The sequence below is a fragment of the Paramormyrops kingsleyae genome, chromosome 18 (genome assembly GCF_048594095.1).
Source record: "Paramormyrops kingsleyae isolate MSU_618 chromosome 18, PKINGS_0.4, whole genome shotgun sequence".
In the NCBI taxonomy this organism is placed as follows: domain Eukaryota; kingdom Metazoa; phylum Chordata; class Actinopteri; order Osteoglossiformes; family Mormyridae; genus Paramormyrops; species Paramormyrops kingsleyae.
The window spans coordinates 5,084,796-5,101,838 of NC_132814.1; the positions used below are offsets into that span (position 1 = coordinate 5,084,796).

Here is a 17,043-nt window from a genome sequence, read left to right on the forward strand (position 1 = left end):
TTTCGCCAATTAATGGAAAACCAATTAATTGGTTGTCGGCCCCAAAAAATTACACCTAAAAATGTTTTTTTAGCATTTAAACACAAAATGAACCGGATAAAACAAGAAGAGCATATACTGTACTAAACACATCTAAGCACATTTATCAAAACAGTAATTTGTAAAGTAAGAAAATAAATGTATCCAAACAATGTGTAAAGTTAAAAAAAACAATGTGTCCTGCCCCAATCGTCCGCTCCTTCCGTGTGCCACGCCCCATCGTTAACCCCATGTGGAATCCTCGTGTGATCAGCTGTTTCTGGCTGTTGTCATTAGTCCTCTGTATTTAGTCCGCGTTTCAGTATGTTTCCCCAGTTCAGTCATTGTATTGTCCATCTGCGTTTTGCCTGCCATACCTGTAATTAAACCCCGTATTCCCCGATACCCTGACGTCTGCGCCTTTGTCTCCATTCCATCCCCGCTCTGCACAACAATATTATTATAATTATATGTATTAATGGTTTATTATTAATGTTAAAATAATTAATAAGAAATCTTTATTTTTAAATGTATTTTATTATATAATAATAATTACGGTTACTGTCTGTCATTGTCTAAATGTATTTTTACTGCCTAAATATTTGTATTCAGCTAGTATAAACATGCACGATGCTATCACAGCGAATGCGAGGCGGAGACTGAAGCGTTACCCTTTGTTTCCGCTGAGAGATGTGCCGCGTGACTCATTTCCCCGCGCGTACAAGTTATCTTAGGTGGGCATTCACGGTTTGACTTCTGAGATTCAGATCGAGTTCTAGATAAATTTTTTTCGAACTGGCTGGTTCGACTTTTAAGAAATTCGAGTTCTAATGAGTTTGAGAACTGAGGTACCACTGTATAAAGTATTGATTAAACTGAGAAGGATAGCTGTGAGGGCACTAGGTCCAGATAAGGAGGTGTTTATTAGAGAAATATGTGATCAAGTGACACACCATCTGTGGGTAAGTGACCCACATCCTGGAATCGAAGCATTCCACACATCTGAATCTGTTCCTCGGAGAGTAGAAGTCAGGGCAGGTGATGTTTAAGCTGTTTAAGGCTGATCTTCTGGCTAAGACATTGGATACCTTTGGGTCCACGGTTCCTGGGGCCCATCCTCCGATTAGCTGTGAACCACCCAATCTCACTGAGATTGAACAGGTGGTGAGCCAGCTGGAGGCCGGGAAAACCTAAGTGATCTATGATATTTGAGGTGAACTTCTCCAGGCTGGTGGTAAGGCTGTCCGTCTGACCTTGCATGCAATCTTTGCTTCCATTTAGGAGACAGGCATCATCCCAACTGACTGGGAAATGTGACTTCTTGTCCCTAACTGCTGGGGAATAACACTGCTCTCAGAGCCCGGGAAGGTCCTTGTTGGGTTCATCCTGAACAGGATCTGCAGTCACTTGCTTGCCACCAGTGACTGGAGCAGTCTGGATCTACTTGTAAGAAGTCTACCATCAATAGCATCATGTTATAGAGGGTTCTCACTGAGCGCAAATGCAAATATCATCATCTCTGCAGCCTTTGTTGATTTTCATAAAGCATTTGACTTAGTTGATCAAGCTGCCCTGTGGAACATCCTGAGACTTCATAGGATCTCCCAAAGTTGCTGGACATCATGATTAGTCTATACACTGGTACTGTGAGAGCTGTACAGAATGGAGCCAGAACCTCTGTGTGGATTTTGGGGTTTGTCAGGGGTGTGTTCTTGTTTCTGTATTGTTCAGTGTTTGTATGGACTGGATGTTGGGCAGGGTGGTGGGGTCCAGCAGCTGTGGGGCAACTGTTGATGAGGAAAGATTTACTGATCTTGATTTTGTCAATGATGATCTTTGCAGAGTCAATGAAGGCTCTGATTGGGGCTCTCGAGAGACTGAATGAAGAATCTGAGTGTCTGGGTTTGTGAGTGTCCTGGATCAAAACCAAGATCCAGGCCTTTTATGATCTCTGGGGCATAGCCATCAGCAGTGTGTCTGTCTGCGGAGAGAGTGTCAACCTTGTCAAGATGTTCACTTACCTCAGCAGTGACATTCATGTCTCTGGTGACTTTTCCTATGAAGTCAGTAGATGGATTGGGAGAGCACGGGGGGTCATGAGGTCACTGGAAAGGGGTGTGTGGCGCTCCCAATATCTTTTTAAGAGGGAGAAGGTATAAGCCATCAGAGTCCTGGTGCTCCCTGTCTTGCTGTATAGCTGCAGGACATGGATGCTATCCAATGACCTGAGATGAAGACTGGACTCCTTTGGTACCGTGTCCTTTCCGAGAAGAGACACAGAATCTGATTTGAGTTTGTGTCAAATGAGCAGTTGCTCAGGGAGTCCCAAAAGAGGCACAAATGAGACATCTATCCTGTACTGTAAGGGAGCGTTAGTTACAGCACTATGGCTATGTGACGTGTTTTCCTCTGGCTGATCTGGCTCGCAGAAAACTCATTGCTGGTGACCTAAGCGGCTGGGCCAGTTTTGGCTTGTAGGCGGTTATGGGGCCCAGCATTTAGGTACTACAGGAATAGGACCTGGTGGAATAGGAGCTGGTGGAGTACGGCCAGGTGGAGTAAGACCTGGTGGCCTTGGTACAGATAGAAAAACTCATTATTATCTCTAGCTAAATAATGCATAATTTTCAAAAGGGAGTCTACATCAGCCACATCTAATGATGTGTTCTTTTTAAAGAGTGGGTGTTAAACCTGTCAAGATAGGTAAGCAGATGTCCAAGCCTTTCCTTCTTCTTCTTGTTTCTGCTAAATCTGATTCATTTGTATTTTTCCCATGTAGGTGCTTATGGGCCTTTTGGCTTAGGCATTGGGGGACTGGGAGCTGCGGGTGTAAGACCAGGTGAAGCAGGACCTGGTGGAATTGGAGCTAGTGGACTTGGTGGAATTGGTGGTCTGGGATTTAGGCCAGGTAAAGTTGCTAGTTTGTCTTCAGAAGAAAGAAATTCAGAGAAACTGATTAATTTTAGTCTGACAATTTTCCAGCCGGAGTTGAAGGAAAACCTGGCAAGACAGGTGAGCTAAAGATCAAGTCATATTTCCATGTCTCCCAAATCTTTGAGAAAGACTGATCTGTACATTATACAGTTGTAGGTGGATATGGGGCTCAAGGTATAGGCACTGAGAGATTGGTACTTGGTGGAATATGACCAGATGGAGTAGGAGTTGGTAGACTGGTGCTGGCTGGAGTAGGACCAAGTGGTCTTGGACTTATTGGGGTTGGTCCTGGTAGAATAGGACGTGGAGGATTGGGACCTGGTGGTCTGGGTGCTGGTGGACATGCAGCAGGAGGCCTTCTGGCAGGTTCGAGGACTCGAAGACTGATTCATATCTATGTAGCATTGTGAGGTTTCTCCACTGTCTGTTTAAAGAGCTTCTGATATGTAAGGGGAACTCATTTTCTGCTGCTATTTATAGTGTTTTTTCTTTTGCAAGGAGTTGGTGTTAAACCTGGAAAAATCGTTAAGTTAGTGCACCAAAAGTTAAACATAGGTGAATATAGCAGGGTAGTTGCTGTGTTCATCCCAAAGGTGTTCAATGGGGTTGAGATCAAGGCTCTGTACAGACTAGACAAGTTCCTCCACACCAAACTCACCCAACTATGTATTTATGGACCTTGCTCTGTGCATTAGGGCACAATCATGCTGGTACAGAAATTGGCCTTCCCCAAACGCCACAAAGTTAGAAGCATAGAAATGGGCAAAAATTCCCATAGACACACTTCAAATGTCTTAATATGCATACCAAGCGAATAATTAGCGAATGGGCTGATACTTGGCAGATGAAATTTAACACAGATAAATGTAAGGTAATCCATGCAGGGAGCAGAAATATACAGTACAGATATTTTATGGGTTCCACTGAAATAAAGGTAGCTGATTACGAGAAAGATCTCGGTATGTATGTTGATGCTTCCATGTCCCACTCTCGCCAATGTGGGGAAGCAATAAAAAAGGCGAACAGAATGTTGGGTTATATCTCTAGATGTGTGGAGTTTAAGTCAAGGGAGGTGATGTTACACTTATATAATTCCTTGGTAAGACCCCACCTAGAATACTGTGTGCAGGTTTGGTCACCATACCTCAAGAAGGACATTGCTGCCTTAGAAAAGGTGCAACGAAGAGCTACGAGAATGATTCCTGGTCTTAGAGGAATGTCTTACGAGGAGAGGTTAGCGGAACTGAATCTGTTCAGCCTTGAGCAAAGGAGACTAAGGGGGGATATGATTCAGGTCTATAAGATTCTAACGGGTCTGGATGCTGTTCAGCCAAATGACTATTTCAATATTAGTCTAAATACTAGAACTCGTGGCCATAAGTGGAAATTAGCGGGAGAACATTTTAAAACAAATTTGAGGAAGCACTTCTTTACACAGCGTGTAGTCAGAGTATGGAATAGTCTTCCTGCTATTGTAGTGGAAGCTAAAACCATGGGTTCCTTTAAATCAGAGCTAGATAAGATTTTAACAACTCTGAGCTATTAGCTAAGTTCTCCCCAAACGAGCTTGATGGGCCGAATGGCCTCCTCTCGTTTGTAAATTTCTTATGTTCTTATGTTCTTAAGACATTTTAGACAATTGTATGCTTCCGATTGGGATGAACTAGAATGGAGATTGAGAGCTTGGCCTTCATGACCAACATCATTGCCTCACATCACAAATGCTCTTCTGGAATGGGCAAAAATTCCCACAGACACACTCCAAAATCTTGTGGAAAGCCTTCCCAGAAGAGTGGCAGCTGTTATGGCTGCAAAGGGGGGACCAATTCCATATTGATGCCTATGGATTTAGGATGGGACGTCATAAAAGTGCCTGTGGGTGTAATGGCCAGGTGTCCCATTTCTATTGTCCATATAGTGTACGTTGCTTCGTCAATGTGTGCCTAGGTGGAGCTGGAGGGACAGGGCTGGGAGGGGTTGGTCCAGGAGGAGCAGCATGGCCAGGTGCAGCTGGAGGTAAGACAATTAACATAATACAGCAATAACAATGATAAACCAGTATCCTACTGCCATTTATCACATTTCTCCCTGCTAGTTCCTGTTATTCCCCAAACTGGTCTGCCAGTAGGGGGAGCCAGAGGGAAGGCCTCAAAAGTACCAGGTAAGGTAAAGAGGAAACAAACCAAACCTGTTTGATGACTCTTATAATTCCCTAATTTATGTCATACCTGCCATCATTCCCATTTTTCCCATATGTCAAGGCCATCTGGTTTTGCTGTTTTTCCTGGGAACTCCTGTAATTTGCATGGCCCTCAAACTTCATTATGAATAATCTTTGTATGTTTGCCTAACTAGGTTTCATTCATTCATTCATTCATTCCACTTTTTTGCTCACTTGCTTATTTACTTATCCAACCCCCCACCGAAATAAAACTTTCTAAAGAGTACAGTATCAATAATACCTTGCAATCAATCCTACAACCTAACAGTTTCAGGTATAATCCTTCAGCACCAGTTCAGTATTTATCAGAGTTCAGTACTTATCACCTCCAAAGCCCTGCTTTGCATATTAGCTATGAAAACCGATTTTCTGGAGAGCTTGCATGATGGAACTGATAGCAGGAAATCTGAGTTTCTGTGCTGATGCTCCTACCCAGTGAAACCCATAATTGTTCTCTATCTATTGTGTGGATGTAGGTGTGGGAATACCTGGACTCTATCAGCGTGGACTTGTACCAGCGCAAGGTATGTTTCTGCAATTACATTCCCTTGTGTTCCCTTAGATGCTGTTGAGTCTTTGGCCAGTAGAAGCCAATAAATCTATTTCCCCTCTAAGGTCTCGGTGGTTGGGGGACAGTGCCTGGTGTGGTGACAGGGGCAGAACTTCAGCCACAAGGTAAGGCTTCAGTGATACAGTACAGTATGTCTCTCATTTGATTTCTTCATCTCTGCATCATCTGTCGATTTTCTATCAAGTTCAACCCCTTTAGGTAAATAAAAGATATTACCTTTGCAATTTCACATATCTCCTTCTCAGTTTCTATTCTGCTTCATCCATCAGGGACGGGCCAACTTGGGCAGGGTATATATGGAGCTACTGGTAAGCATTGCTCTAAACTGTTTTGATTAGTTACAAATGCAAGTTTTATTTAGGAACATTCAAATGTACAGTTAAATGTATCATATTCATACTTTGTTTGGATACATTCTAACTTATAGACAATATAAGTTTAGGACAATTAGGACAATAACGTAAGTACATAATAAGGTAGTAATGATTCCTTGTTTTCTGGTATATGTGCACATATGCGTACATTCTTTGAGTTTAGGTATATAGTTGTGACTGTGCATGCTGCTGTTAAAATGCATATGCGGATGAGTGTGGTTATTAACCTGCATATATGGATTCTTCAGAAAATCCCACGTACGTACCACAGTAATTGTCTTTGCAGGAGGCCGTGATGCATTTCTGCGCCAGCCAGGAATCTTCAGTGGCTACCCCTTGACCTCCCCCAAAATTCAGGGTATGGTCGCTGACGGAAAACAACTCACATCTGCAGAGGTGGACATTTCAAGTGCAGAAAGTAAAAATCCAGACCAAGATTTTTTTTCAACCAACCAGTTCAGTATAAAGAGTAACAATCACGGAGTACTCAACTGGTTGGTTGAAACAATCTTGGCCTGGATTTTTACCCCCTGGAGGTGAAATGTCCACCTCTGCAGGACTGTGACCACCGCTGCTGGCTTTTGGTACACTACATGATAAGCAGATTTGGACCGATGCAGTAGTCTACACTGCAAACAACATATTTAAGAAACATTCCTCTACAACATTAGTTCCAGGATTACAATCCAGGTATTTTCAGGCTTATCTAATGCTGAATGTAGCATCAACTTTCCCACTGTGTTTTTGACACATTAAAAGGGATGGGGCAAGGGAGTAGGTTTGGTTTCAAAGTTGGTAGGGCCCAAATCAGCAGCCCAAAGCCCACCCCCCTAAATATACACTCAGACTTCAAAATGATATTCACTGGATACCTAAAGATTTTAACTGCAACAATTTACTCATAAAATATGTTTTCGAACTAAATGAATTATAAAAATAGACAATAATAAAAATATCAAAGTCAAAGTGCAAGAATTAAAGAATAGTAAAGATGCAACAATAACTAATTTGGAAAACCCTAAGGAACCTTTACATAAAACCACGAGACATTAGCTATATCATTTGTTGCCAGCACAGTGAGCATTAAATGTAAAAGTGAATGAAGCTTGCTTGTCACCGTGAGCTTAGCACTCTGTGCCCTCACAAAAGATTACTCACTGAAGCCATGCAAAAATTCTCCAGTGGCTGCACACTCCCAGGCATTTCTGGAAGTCACAAGCCACACACATCAGGGTGAACCTCGATATGTGTAATTTCCTTCCCTAATTTCCTCTGTGAACTTTAAAAAGGGCAACAATGAGCTAGTGAGTGCAGACGAGGAATGAAAAAATATTGGGATGCATGCTTGATTTCGCACTAAACAGCGCTAAAACATATTGGTAGGGACAATTCAGTACTCCAACAGGGTTGATAGGAGCATGTCCTTACCACCCATACCCAAGTCTTGGGTTGAGGCACTGTTGATGTCTTTCTGAAATCTTGTGTGCTCTTTCTGCAGGTGTGGGTGCACTCAGTCTGGCTAAAGCTCAGGCCAAAGCAGCTAAATACGGTAATGACCCTAAAGCACCACAGTCATTACTCCACACTGCACTACAGCCATTACTCCACACTGCACAATAGTCATTACTTCACAGGCACTATAGTCATTACTCCACACTGCACTACAGTCATTACTTCTCCCAGCTTTATTATTCTATCACAACTTATTCTATGGCAATGCATTTATTGGCATTCCAGGAGGCATCAGTAGAATTCCCGGAGGAGTTGCTGGCCTTCCTGGAGGAGTTGGTGGCCTTCCTGGAGGAGTTGGTGGCATTCCCGGAGGAGTTGCTGGCCTTCCTGGAGGAGTTGGTGGCCTTCCTGGAGGAGTTGGTGGCATTCCCGGAGGAGTTGCTGGCCTTCCTGGAGGAGTTGGTGGCCTTCCTGGAGGAGTTGGTGGCATTCCCGGAGGAGTTGCTGGCCTTCCTGGAGGAGTTGGTGGCGTTCCCGGAGGAGTTGCTGGCCTTCCTGGAGGAGTTAGTGGAGTTCCCGGAGGTGTTGCTGGTGTCCCGGGAGGAGTTGGTGGATTTCCTGGAGGAACTGGTGTAGTTCCTGGAGGCGTTGCTGGTCTTCCTGCAGCAGTTGGTGGAATTCCAGGTGTTTCTGGTGTTCCCGGAGGAATTCCAGGAAGTCTAGGAATACCAGGAGGTAATTTAGGATAATGGAGAACATAAGGTGCATGATGTATGAATAGTGAGGCATATACTTGGTATAAGAAGCCACGGGTGTGGCCAAAGAAAAGATGGATTTATGAGCACTTGTATCTTAAGGATTATAATTATTAGACCTGTTATACAAGCGAAATTCCCCATAAAGTGACTTTGCGTGTTTAAGGGTGGCAGGTCATGGGTAATTTGATTGATTTGTGAAAATGATGTTGAGAACCCAAACCTATGTCTAAAACAGGTCAGACCGGTTTAATGTGTTTAATTTGTCATTTTACGTTGCAGTATATGGAGCAAGTGCTAAAGCACGTAAATATGGTAAGATCAGGACCATTCATGCTTGTAAGCTCCGCATTTCTGTAAGACTTTTGTAAATATAAGCCTTAAAGTATATTTTCTGTGAGCAAATTTACAGTCACAGTTTTTATGAACAGGCACTGGTTTAGGGCTGATCCGGGGTCCTTCCACATTTAGCATTTAAAAGTATGGAGCCCAGTCCAAATGTCCCCTGAAGGCCTAAGTCCTTAATCCTTACAGACTTAATTGATGTCACCTGGGAAGTCATTGAGTGCAAGAGGTTACAAGGGCCTGACATGTTTAAATAGGAATGTTACAGCATATAGCGACATTACCTTGAAAAAACCAAAACATGTTCTTTACTATTGTTGGTATGGGACTATTTAATTTTAGGATTTGCACTTTCTTCGCGGCCAAGGCACTTAAGGGATTGACTGCCTAACTTGAACGTGTTCCAGGCTTTTGCCTTACGGAGTGGATGAGAGATAATTGTCAAATAATGGTTTTACTCTTTTTTTGTCAATACAACATCATTAACCAAAAATTAGAAGAAATGGTTTGTTTACCATTTACACTTCTGAGCTTCCCCTGGTAACCCCGTGTTTCACATCACAACACTAGGAATTGTGGGTAATTCCCACAGGCAAAGAGTGTGAGAGTGCCCTCGTGCACTTGATGATATGATAGTGGGACGGCCCTAAGCCCTCAAGGTCTTAGCAGGAACCCTTTTCAAAGTCTGTGACTCTGGCGCAACAAAATATTGGTAGGGACAATTCAATACTCCAATAGGGTTGATAGGAGCATGTCCTTACCACCCATACCCAAATCTTGGGTTGAGGCACTGATGATGTCTTTCTGAAATCTTGTGTGCTCTTTCTGCAGGTGTGGGTGCACTCAGTCTGGCTAAAGCCCAGGCCAAAGCAGCTAAATATGGTAATGTCCCTAAAGCACCACAGTCATTACTCCACAGAGCACTACAGTCATTACTCCAAACAGTAGTATACTCATTACTCCACACTGCATTATAGCCATTACTCCACACTGCACAATAGTCATTACTTCACAGGGCACTACTGTCGTTATTCCACACTGCACTACAGTCATTACTCCACAGAGCGCTATAGTCATTACTCCACACTGCACTACAGTCATTACTTCTCCCGGCTTTATTATTCTATCACAGCTTATTCTATGGCAATGCATTTATTGGCATTCCAGGAGGCACTACTGTCATTATTCCACACTGCACTACAGTCATTACTCCACAAAGCGCTATAGTCATTACTCCACACTGCACTACAGTCATTACTTCTCCCAGCTTTATTATTCTATCACAGCTTATTCTATGGCAATGTATTTATTGGCATTCCAGGAGGCATCGGTAGAATTCCTGGAGTAGTTGGTAGAGTTCCCGGAGGAGCTGCTGGCCTTCCTGGAGGAGTTGGTGGAGTTCCTGGAGGTGTTGCTGGCTTTCCTGGAGGAGTTGGTGGCGTTCCGGGAGGAGTTGCTAGTCTTCCTGGAGGAGTTGGTGGAGTTCCCGGAGGAGTTGCTGGCCTTCCTGGAGGAGTTGGTGGCATTCCCGGAGGAGTTGGTGGCCTTCCTGGAGGAGTTGGTGGAGTGACCGGAGGTGTTTCTGGTGTCCCGGGAGGAGTTGGTGGATTTCCTGGAGGAACTGGTGTAGTTCCTGGAGGCGTTGCTGGTCTTCCTGCAGTAGTTGGTGGAATTCCAGGTGTTTCTGGTGTTCCTGGAGGAATTCCAGGAAGTCTAGGAATACCAGGAGGTAATTTAGGATAATGGAGAACATAAGGTGCATGATGTATGAATAGTGAGGCATATACTTGGTATAAGAAGCCACGGGTGTGGCCAAAGAAAAGATGGATTTATGAACACTTGTATCTTAAGGATTATAATTATTAGACCTGTTATACAAGCGAAATTCCTCATAAAGTGACTTTGCGTGTTTAAGGGTGGCAGGTCATGGGTAATTTGATTGATTTGTGAAAATGATGTTGAGAACCCAAACCTATGTCTAAAACAGGTCAGACCGGTTTAATGTGTTTAATTTGTCATTTTACGTTGCAGCATATGGAGCAAGTGCTAAAGCACGTAAATATGGTAAGATCAGGACCATTCATGCTTATAAGCTCTGCATTTCTGTAAGACTTTTGTAAATATAAGCCTTAAAGTACATTTTCTGTGAGCAAATTTACAGTCACAGTTTTTATGAACAGGCACTGGTTTAGGACTGATCCGGGGTCCTTCCACATTTAGCATTTAAAAGTATGGGGCCCAGTCCAAATGTCCCCTGAAGGCCTAAGCCCTTAATCCTTACAGACTTAATTGACGTCACCTGGGAACCAAAACATGTTCTTTACTATTGTTGGTATGGGACTATTTAATTTTAGGATTTGCACTTTCTTCGCAGCCAAGGCACTTAAGGGATTAATTGAACGTGTTCCAGGCTTTTGCCTTACAGAGTGGATGAGAGATAATTGTCAAATAATGGTTTTACTCTTTTTTTGTCAAAACAACATCATTAACCAAAAAGTAAAAGAAATGGTTTGTTTACCATTTACACTTCTGAGCTTCCCCTGGTAATCCCGTGTTTCACATCACAACACTAGGAATTGTGGGTAATTCCTACAGGCAAAGACTGCGAGAGTGCCCTCATGCACTTGATGATATGATAGTGGGACGGCCCTAAGCCCTCAAGGTCTTAGCAGGAACCCTTTTCAAAGTCTGTGACTCTGGTGCTAAAAAATATTAGTAGGGACAATTCAGTACTCCAACAGGGTTGATAGGAGCATGTCCTTACCACCCATACCCAAGTCTTGGGTTGAGGCACTGTTGATGTCTTTCTGAAATCTTGTGTGCTCTTTCTGCAGGTGTGGGTGCACTCAGTCTGGCTAAAGCCCAGGCCAAAGCAGCTAAATATGGTAATGTCCCTAAAGCACCACAGTCATTACTCCACAGAGCACTACAGTCATTACTCCAAACAGTAGTATACTCATTACTCCACACTGCATTATAGCCATTACTCCACACTGCACAATAGTCATTACTTCACAGGGCATTACTGTCGTTATTCCACACTGCACTACAGTCATTACTCCACAGAGCGCTATAGTCATTACTTTACACTGCACTGCAGTCATTACTTCTCCCAGCTTTATTATTCTATCACAGCTTATTCTATGGCAATGCATTTATTGGCATTCCAGGAGGCATCGGTAGAATTCCTGGAGGAGTTGGTGGAGTTCCCGGAGGTGTTTCTGGCCTTCCTGGAGGAGTTGGTGGAGTTCCCGGAGGAGTTTCTGGCCTTCCTGGAGGAGTTGGTGGCGTTCCTGGAGGAGTTGCTGGCCTTCCTGGAGGAGTTGGTCGACTTCCCGGAGGTGTTGCTGGTGTCCCGGGAGCAGTTGGTGGATTTCCTGGAGGAACTGGTGTAGTTCCTGGAGGCGTTGCTGGTCTTCCTGCAGTAGTTGGTGGAATTCCAGGTGTTTCTGGTGTTCCTGGAGGAATTCCAGGAAGTCTAGGAATACCAGGAGGTAATTTAGGATAATGGAGAACATAAGGTGCATGATGTATGAATAGTGAGGCATATACTTGGTATAAGAAGCCACGGGTGTGGCCAAAGAAAAGATGGATTTATGAGCACTTGTATCTTAAGGATTATAATTATTAGACCTGTTATACAAGTGAAATTCCCCATAAAGTGACTTTGCGTGTTTAAGGGTGGCAGGTCATGGGTAATTTGATTGATTTGTGAAAATGATGTTGAGGACCCAAACCTATGTCTTAAACAGGTCAGGCCGGTTTAATGTGTTTAATTTGTCATTTTACGTTGCAGCATATGGAGCAAGTGCTAAAGCACGTAAATATGGTAAGATCAGGACCATTCATGCTTATAAGCTCCGCATTTCTGTAAGACTTTTGTAAATATAAGCCTTAAAGTACATTTTCTGTGAGCAAATTTACAGTCACAGTTTTTATGAACAGGCACTGGTTTAGGGCTGATCCGGGGTCCTTCCACATTTAGCATTTAAAAGTATGGGGCCCAGTCCAAATGTCCCCTGAAGGCCTAAGCCCTTAATCCTTACAGACTTAATTGACGTCACCTGGGAAGTCATTGAGTGCAAGAGGTTACAAGGGCCTGACATGTTTAAATAGGAATGTTACAGCACATAGCGACATTACCTTGAAAAGACCAAAACATGTTCTTTACTATTGTTGGTATGGGACTATTTAATTTTAGGATTTGCACTTTCTTCGCGGCCAAGGCACTTAAGGAACTAATTGAACGTGTTCCAGGCTTTTGCCTTACAGAGTGGATGAGAGATAATTGTCAAATAATGGTTTTACTCTTTTTTTGTCAAAACAACATCATTAACCAAAAATTAAAAGAAATGGTTTGTTTACCATTTACACTTCTGAGCTTCCCCTGGTAATCCCGTGTTTCACATCACAACACTAGGAATTGTGGGTAATTCCCACAGGCAAAGAGTGTGAGAGTGCCCTCATGCACTTGATGATATGATAATGGGACGGCCCTAAGCCCTCAAGGTCTTAGCAGGAACCCTTTTCAAAGTCTGTGACTCTGGTGCTAAAAAATATTGGTAGGGACAATTCAGTACTCCAACAGGGTTGATAGGAGCATGTCCTTACCACCCATACCCAAGTCTTGGGTTGAGGCACTGTTGATGTCTTTCTGAAATCTTGTGTGCTCTTTCTGCAGGTGTGGGTGCACTCAGTCTGGCTAAAGCCCAGGCCAAAGCAGCTAAATATGGTAATGTCCCTAAAGCACCACAGTCATTACTCCACAGAGCACTACAGTTATTACTCCATACAGTAGTATACTCATTACTCCACACTGTATTATAGCCATTACTGCACACTGCATAATAGTCATTACTTCACAGGGCACTACTGTCGTTATTCCACACTGCACTACAGTCATTACTCCACAGAGCGCTATAGCCATTACTCCACACTGCACTACAGTCATTACTTCTCCCAGCTTTATTATTCTATCACAGCTTATTCTATGGCAATGCATTTATTGGCATTCCAGGAGGCATCGGTAGAATTCCTGGAGGAGTTGGTGGAGTTCCCGGAGGAGTTGCTGGCCTTCCTGGAGGAGTTGGTGGCGTTCCTGGAGGAGTTGCTGGCCTTCCTGGAGGAGTTAGTGGAGTTCCCGGAGGTGTTGCTGGTGTCCCGGGAGGAGTTGGTGGAATTCCTGGAGGAACTGGTGTAGTTCCTGGAGGCGTTGCTGGTCTTCCTGCAGCAGTTGGTGGAATTCCAGGTGTTTCTGGTGTTCCTGGAGGAATTCCAGGAAGTCTAGGAATACCAGGAGGTAATTTAGGATAATGGAGAACATAAGGTGCATGATGTATGAATAGTGAGGCATATACTTGGTATAAGAAGCCACGGGTGTGGCCAAAGAAAAGATGGATTTATGAACACTTGTATCTTAAGGATTATAATTATTAGACCTGTTATACAAGCGAAATTCCCCATAAGGTGACTTTGCGTGTTTAAGGGTGGCAGGTCATGGGTAATTTGATTGATTTATGAAAATGATGTTGAGAACCCAAACCTATGTCTAAAACAGGTCAGACCGGTTTAATGTGTTTAATTTGTCATTTTACGTTGCAGCATATGGAGCAAGTGCTAAAGCACGTAAATATGGTAAGATCAGGACCATTCATGCTTATAAGCTCTGCATTTCTGTAAGACTTTTGTAAATATAAGCCTTAAAGTACATTTTCTGTGAGCAAATTTACAGTCACAGTTTTTATGAACAGGCACTGGTTTAGGACTGATCCGGGGTCCTTCCACATTTAGCATTTAAAAGTATGGGGCCCAGTCCAAATGTCCCCTGAAGGCCTAAGCCCTTAATCCTTACAGACTTAATTGACGTCACCTGGGAACCAAAACATGTTCTTTACTATTGTTGGTATGGGACTATTTAATTTTAGGATTTGCACTTTCTTCGCAGCCAAGGCACTTAAGGGATTAATTGAACGTGTTCCAGGCTTTTGCCTTACAGAGTGGATGAGAGATAATTGTCAAATAATGGTTTTACTCTTTTTTTGTCAAAACAACATCATTAACCAAAAAGAGAAATGCTGAGGCTAATTGGCGTTGCTAAATTGCCCTTAGGTGTGCATGTGTGAGTGACTGGTGTGTGTGTGCCCTGCGATCGGCTGGCCCCCCATCCAGGGTTGTTCCCTGCCTCGTGCCCATTGCTTCCAGGATAGGCTCCGGACCCCCCGCGACCCAGTAGAATAAGCAGGTTGGACAATGGTTGGATGGATGGAAAGAAGTGTGAGAGTGCCCTCATGCACTTGACGATATGATAGTGGGACGGTCCTAAGCCCTCAAGGACTTAGCAGGAACCCTTTTCAAAGTGTGTGACTCCGTGATTGTGGACATTTGGATTGGGCCTCGATATCCCAGTAGTTACAAATGCCTCAAAGGTGTTTCTGCAATCAAGAATGAGCAAATCATAAATCAGTGTATGTTCAGTGTATTAACAAAATTATGTGGGATCGAATAAATGGGAAAAACTCAACTGTACCTCTGAACAGTGGCGGCTGGCCCATAGGGGGCGCTCGGGCGCCACCCTCCTAGATGTGGGGGGAATATAAAATATATAAAAATAATATATATATATATATATATATATATATATATATATATTATCATTGTCAGTTTTACTTAATAGTGTGTACCTACATGTAATCTGAATTATTTAAACAACATTTCCACCAACTGACTCTCATTCAACAATGAATTTCCACTGACAGATTTCCACCAATCATTTCTTTTCTTGGGCGCTCATCAAAGCGCCCCAGAAGTGCAGCGAAATAGCCAATCGTGTATGGTCGCTAGGCGAAAATAATAAAGATTTGGCCTATCAGCATCGCTGAAATAAATGGTTTTGGGGCGCTGGAAATTTCGCCCCTGCTACAGAAAATGCGGCAAAGTTTTGGACTGATCTCAGGGCAGTCAGTCAGAGAGAGATGATGGCGACAACGACAGTTGAGGGGCAGCTTCCACCAAATTCGGTGAGATCGTTATTGAATCACCCTTTTGCGAGAAGGATGATGGTGGAAAAAATCCACGTTAAGGAGCTGGGACCCGACAAGCCCAAAATAAATATCACCCAGCCAAGTAAGGAGAAAGTTAAAGCCTACAACAGAACTTGAGTATTGTATTGTATTGGATACCATTCCTTTCCAAAGCATAAATGGAGCCTAATATAGCTGTAAATTGTTAATTTACTTTATCTGTGAAACTGCTGATTTTGAGAAGGAAATTAAATTATGATTGTGAAATTGTTGTCATTTTCTGACTGTTCATTTGAATGCTTATACTGGACTAGGAAGGGAAATTTATTGGTACATCAGCCCCACCAAGATTTTTTTTCACCAGCCATCACTCACTTTTCACTGCCTCTGAGCCTTCCTCATGTTAATGAGCTCATATTGGCCTTTAGATGTGTTCATTGTGGCCTTAATATCACTGTAGAGCAATTTTTCCCAAACTGGCCCTTGGGGTCCCACATACCGTCCTACTGGGAGCTGGAAGGGAGCAAACACGTGGGTCCCCGAGGACTGGATTGGGAAACACTCTTGTAGAGTGTTTAATGAGTATGAGTGTACCAAAACTTGTGTCTGCGTCATTCCAGTAGGAGCTAATGGAGGAATCCCAGGAGGTGCAGTACCCGGATTAGGAGGGGTACCAGGAGGAATCCCAGGAGGTGCAGTACCCGGATTAGGAGGGGTACCAGGAGGAATCCCAGGAGGTGCAGTACCCGGATTAGGAGGGGTACCAGGAGGAATCCCAGGAGGAATCCCAGGAGGTGCAGTACCCGGATTAGGAGGGGTACCAGGAGGAATCCCAGGAGGTGCAGTACCTGGATTAGGAGGGGTACCAGGAGGTGCAGGATGCTGTCCTTCTGTTACTATTCTGTCAAGTTACAGTAATAGCAAGTTAACAAGTCAATGCATCTGGAATGGCTGTTACATATAAATTATTTATAAAGACAGCATATTTGCCATTTGTATAGCAGTCAATCTTATGTATTTTGTGTCACAGGGTATCCCGGTGGGCTCAAAGCTCTTAAATATGGTATGCCTTTTAATTAAAATTAACTTAATTTCTGCCAAATTCACTCACTCTTACACATTTAATGGGATTCCATAATACCAATTTAAAATACAGATTGACTGTCCTTGCGATCTTTCATGCAGGTCCAGGTGGAGTCGCAGGAGGATTTGGAATTCCCGGTGCAGTTCCAGGTCTTGGATATGGATTTGGTGCCGGACTCGTCCCTGGTGCTGGAGCCGTCCCAGGAGTCGCAGGAGTTCCAGGTTCTGTGGGGATCCCCCAGATTGGATTCGGAGTTGGACCTGGAGGTAA

General features: G+C 43.5%; 1 protein-coding gene across 1 annotated transcript in view; it reads left to right on the forward strand.

Moving 5' to 3' along the window:
- Positions 1-17,043, forward strand: part of elnb (elastin b) — a 38,165-nt gene that overhangs the window by 11,055 nt on the left and 10,067 nt on the right. Inside the window, exons 31-51 of the mRNA XM_072702083.1 lie at positions 4,900-4,968; positions 5,048-5,113; positions 5,650-5,697; positions 5,789-5,848; positions 6,014-6,052; positions 6,405-6,476; positions 7,617-7,667; positions 7,856-8,305; positions 8,608-8,640; positions 9,502-9,552; positions 9,992-10,399; positions 10,702-10,734; positions 11,505-11,555; positions 11,841-12,164; positions 12,467-12,499; positions 13,352-13,402; positions 13,688-13,969; positions 14,272-14,304; positions 16,310-16,483; positions 16,720-16,752; positions 16,875-17,039. Coding sequence (XP_072558184.1) covers positions 4,900-4,968; positions 5,048-5,113; positions 5,650-5,697; positions 5,789-5,848; positions 6,014-6,052; positions 6,405-6,476; positions 7,617-7,667; positions 7,856-8,305; positions 8,608-8,640; positions 9,502-9,552; positions 9,992-10,399; positions 10,702-10,734; positions 11,505-11,555; positions 11,841-12,164; positions 12,467-12,499; positions 13,352-13,402; positions 13,688-13,969; positions 14,272-14,304; positions 16,310-16,483; positions 16,720-16,752; positions 16,875-17,039 — 2,526 coding nt within the window. The remainder of the gene's footprint in view (positions 1-4,899; positions 4,969-5,047; positions 5,114-5,649; positions 5,698-5,788; positions 5,849-6,013; positions 6,053-6,404; positions 6,477-7,616; positions 7,668-7,855; positions 8,306-8,607; positions 8,641-9,501; positions 9,553-9,991; positions 10,400-10,701; positions 10,735-11,504; positions 11,556-11,840; positions 12,165-12,466; positions 12,500-13,351; positions 13,403-13,687; positions 13,970-14,271; positions 14,305-16,309; positions 16,484-16,719; positions 16,753-16,874; positions 17,040-17,043) is intronic.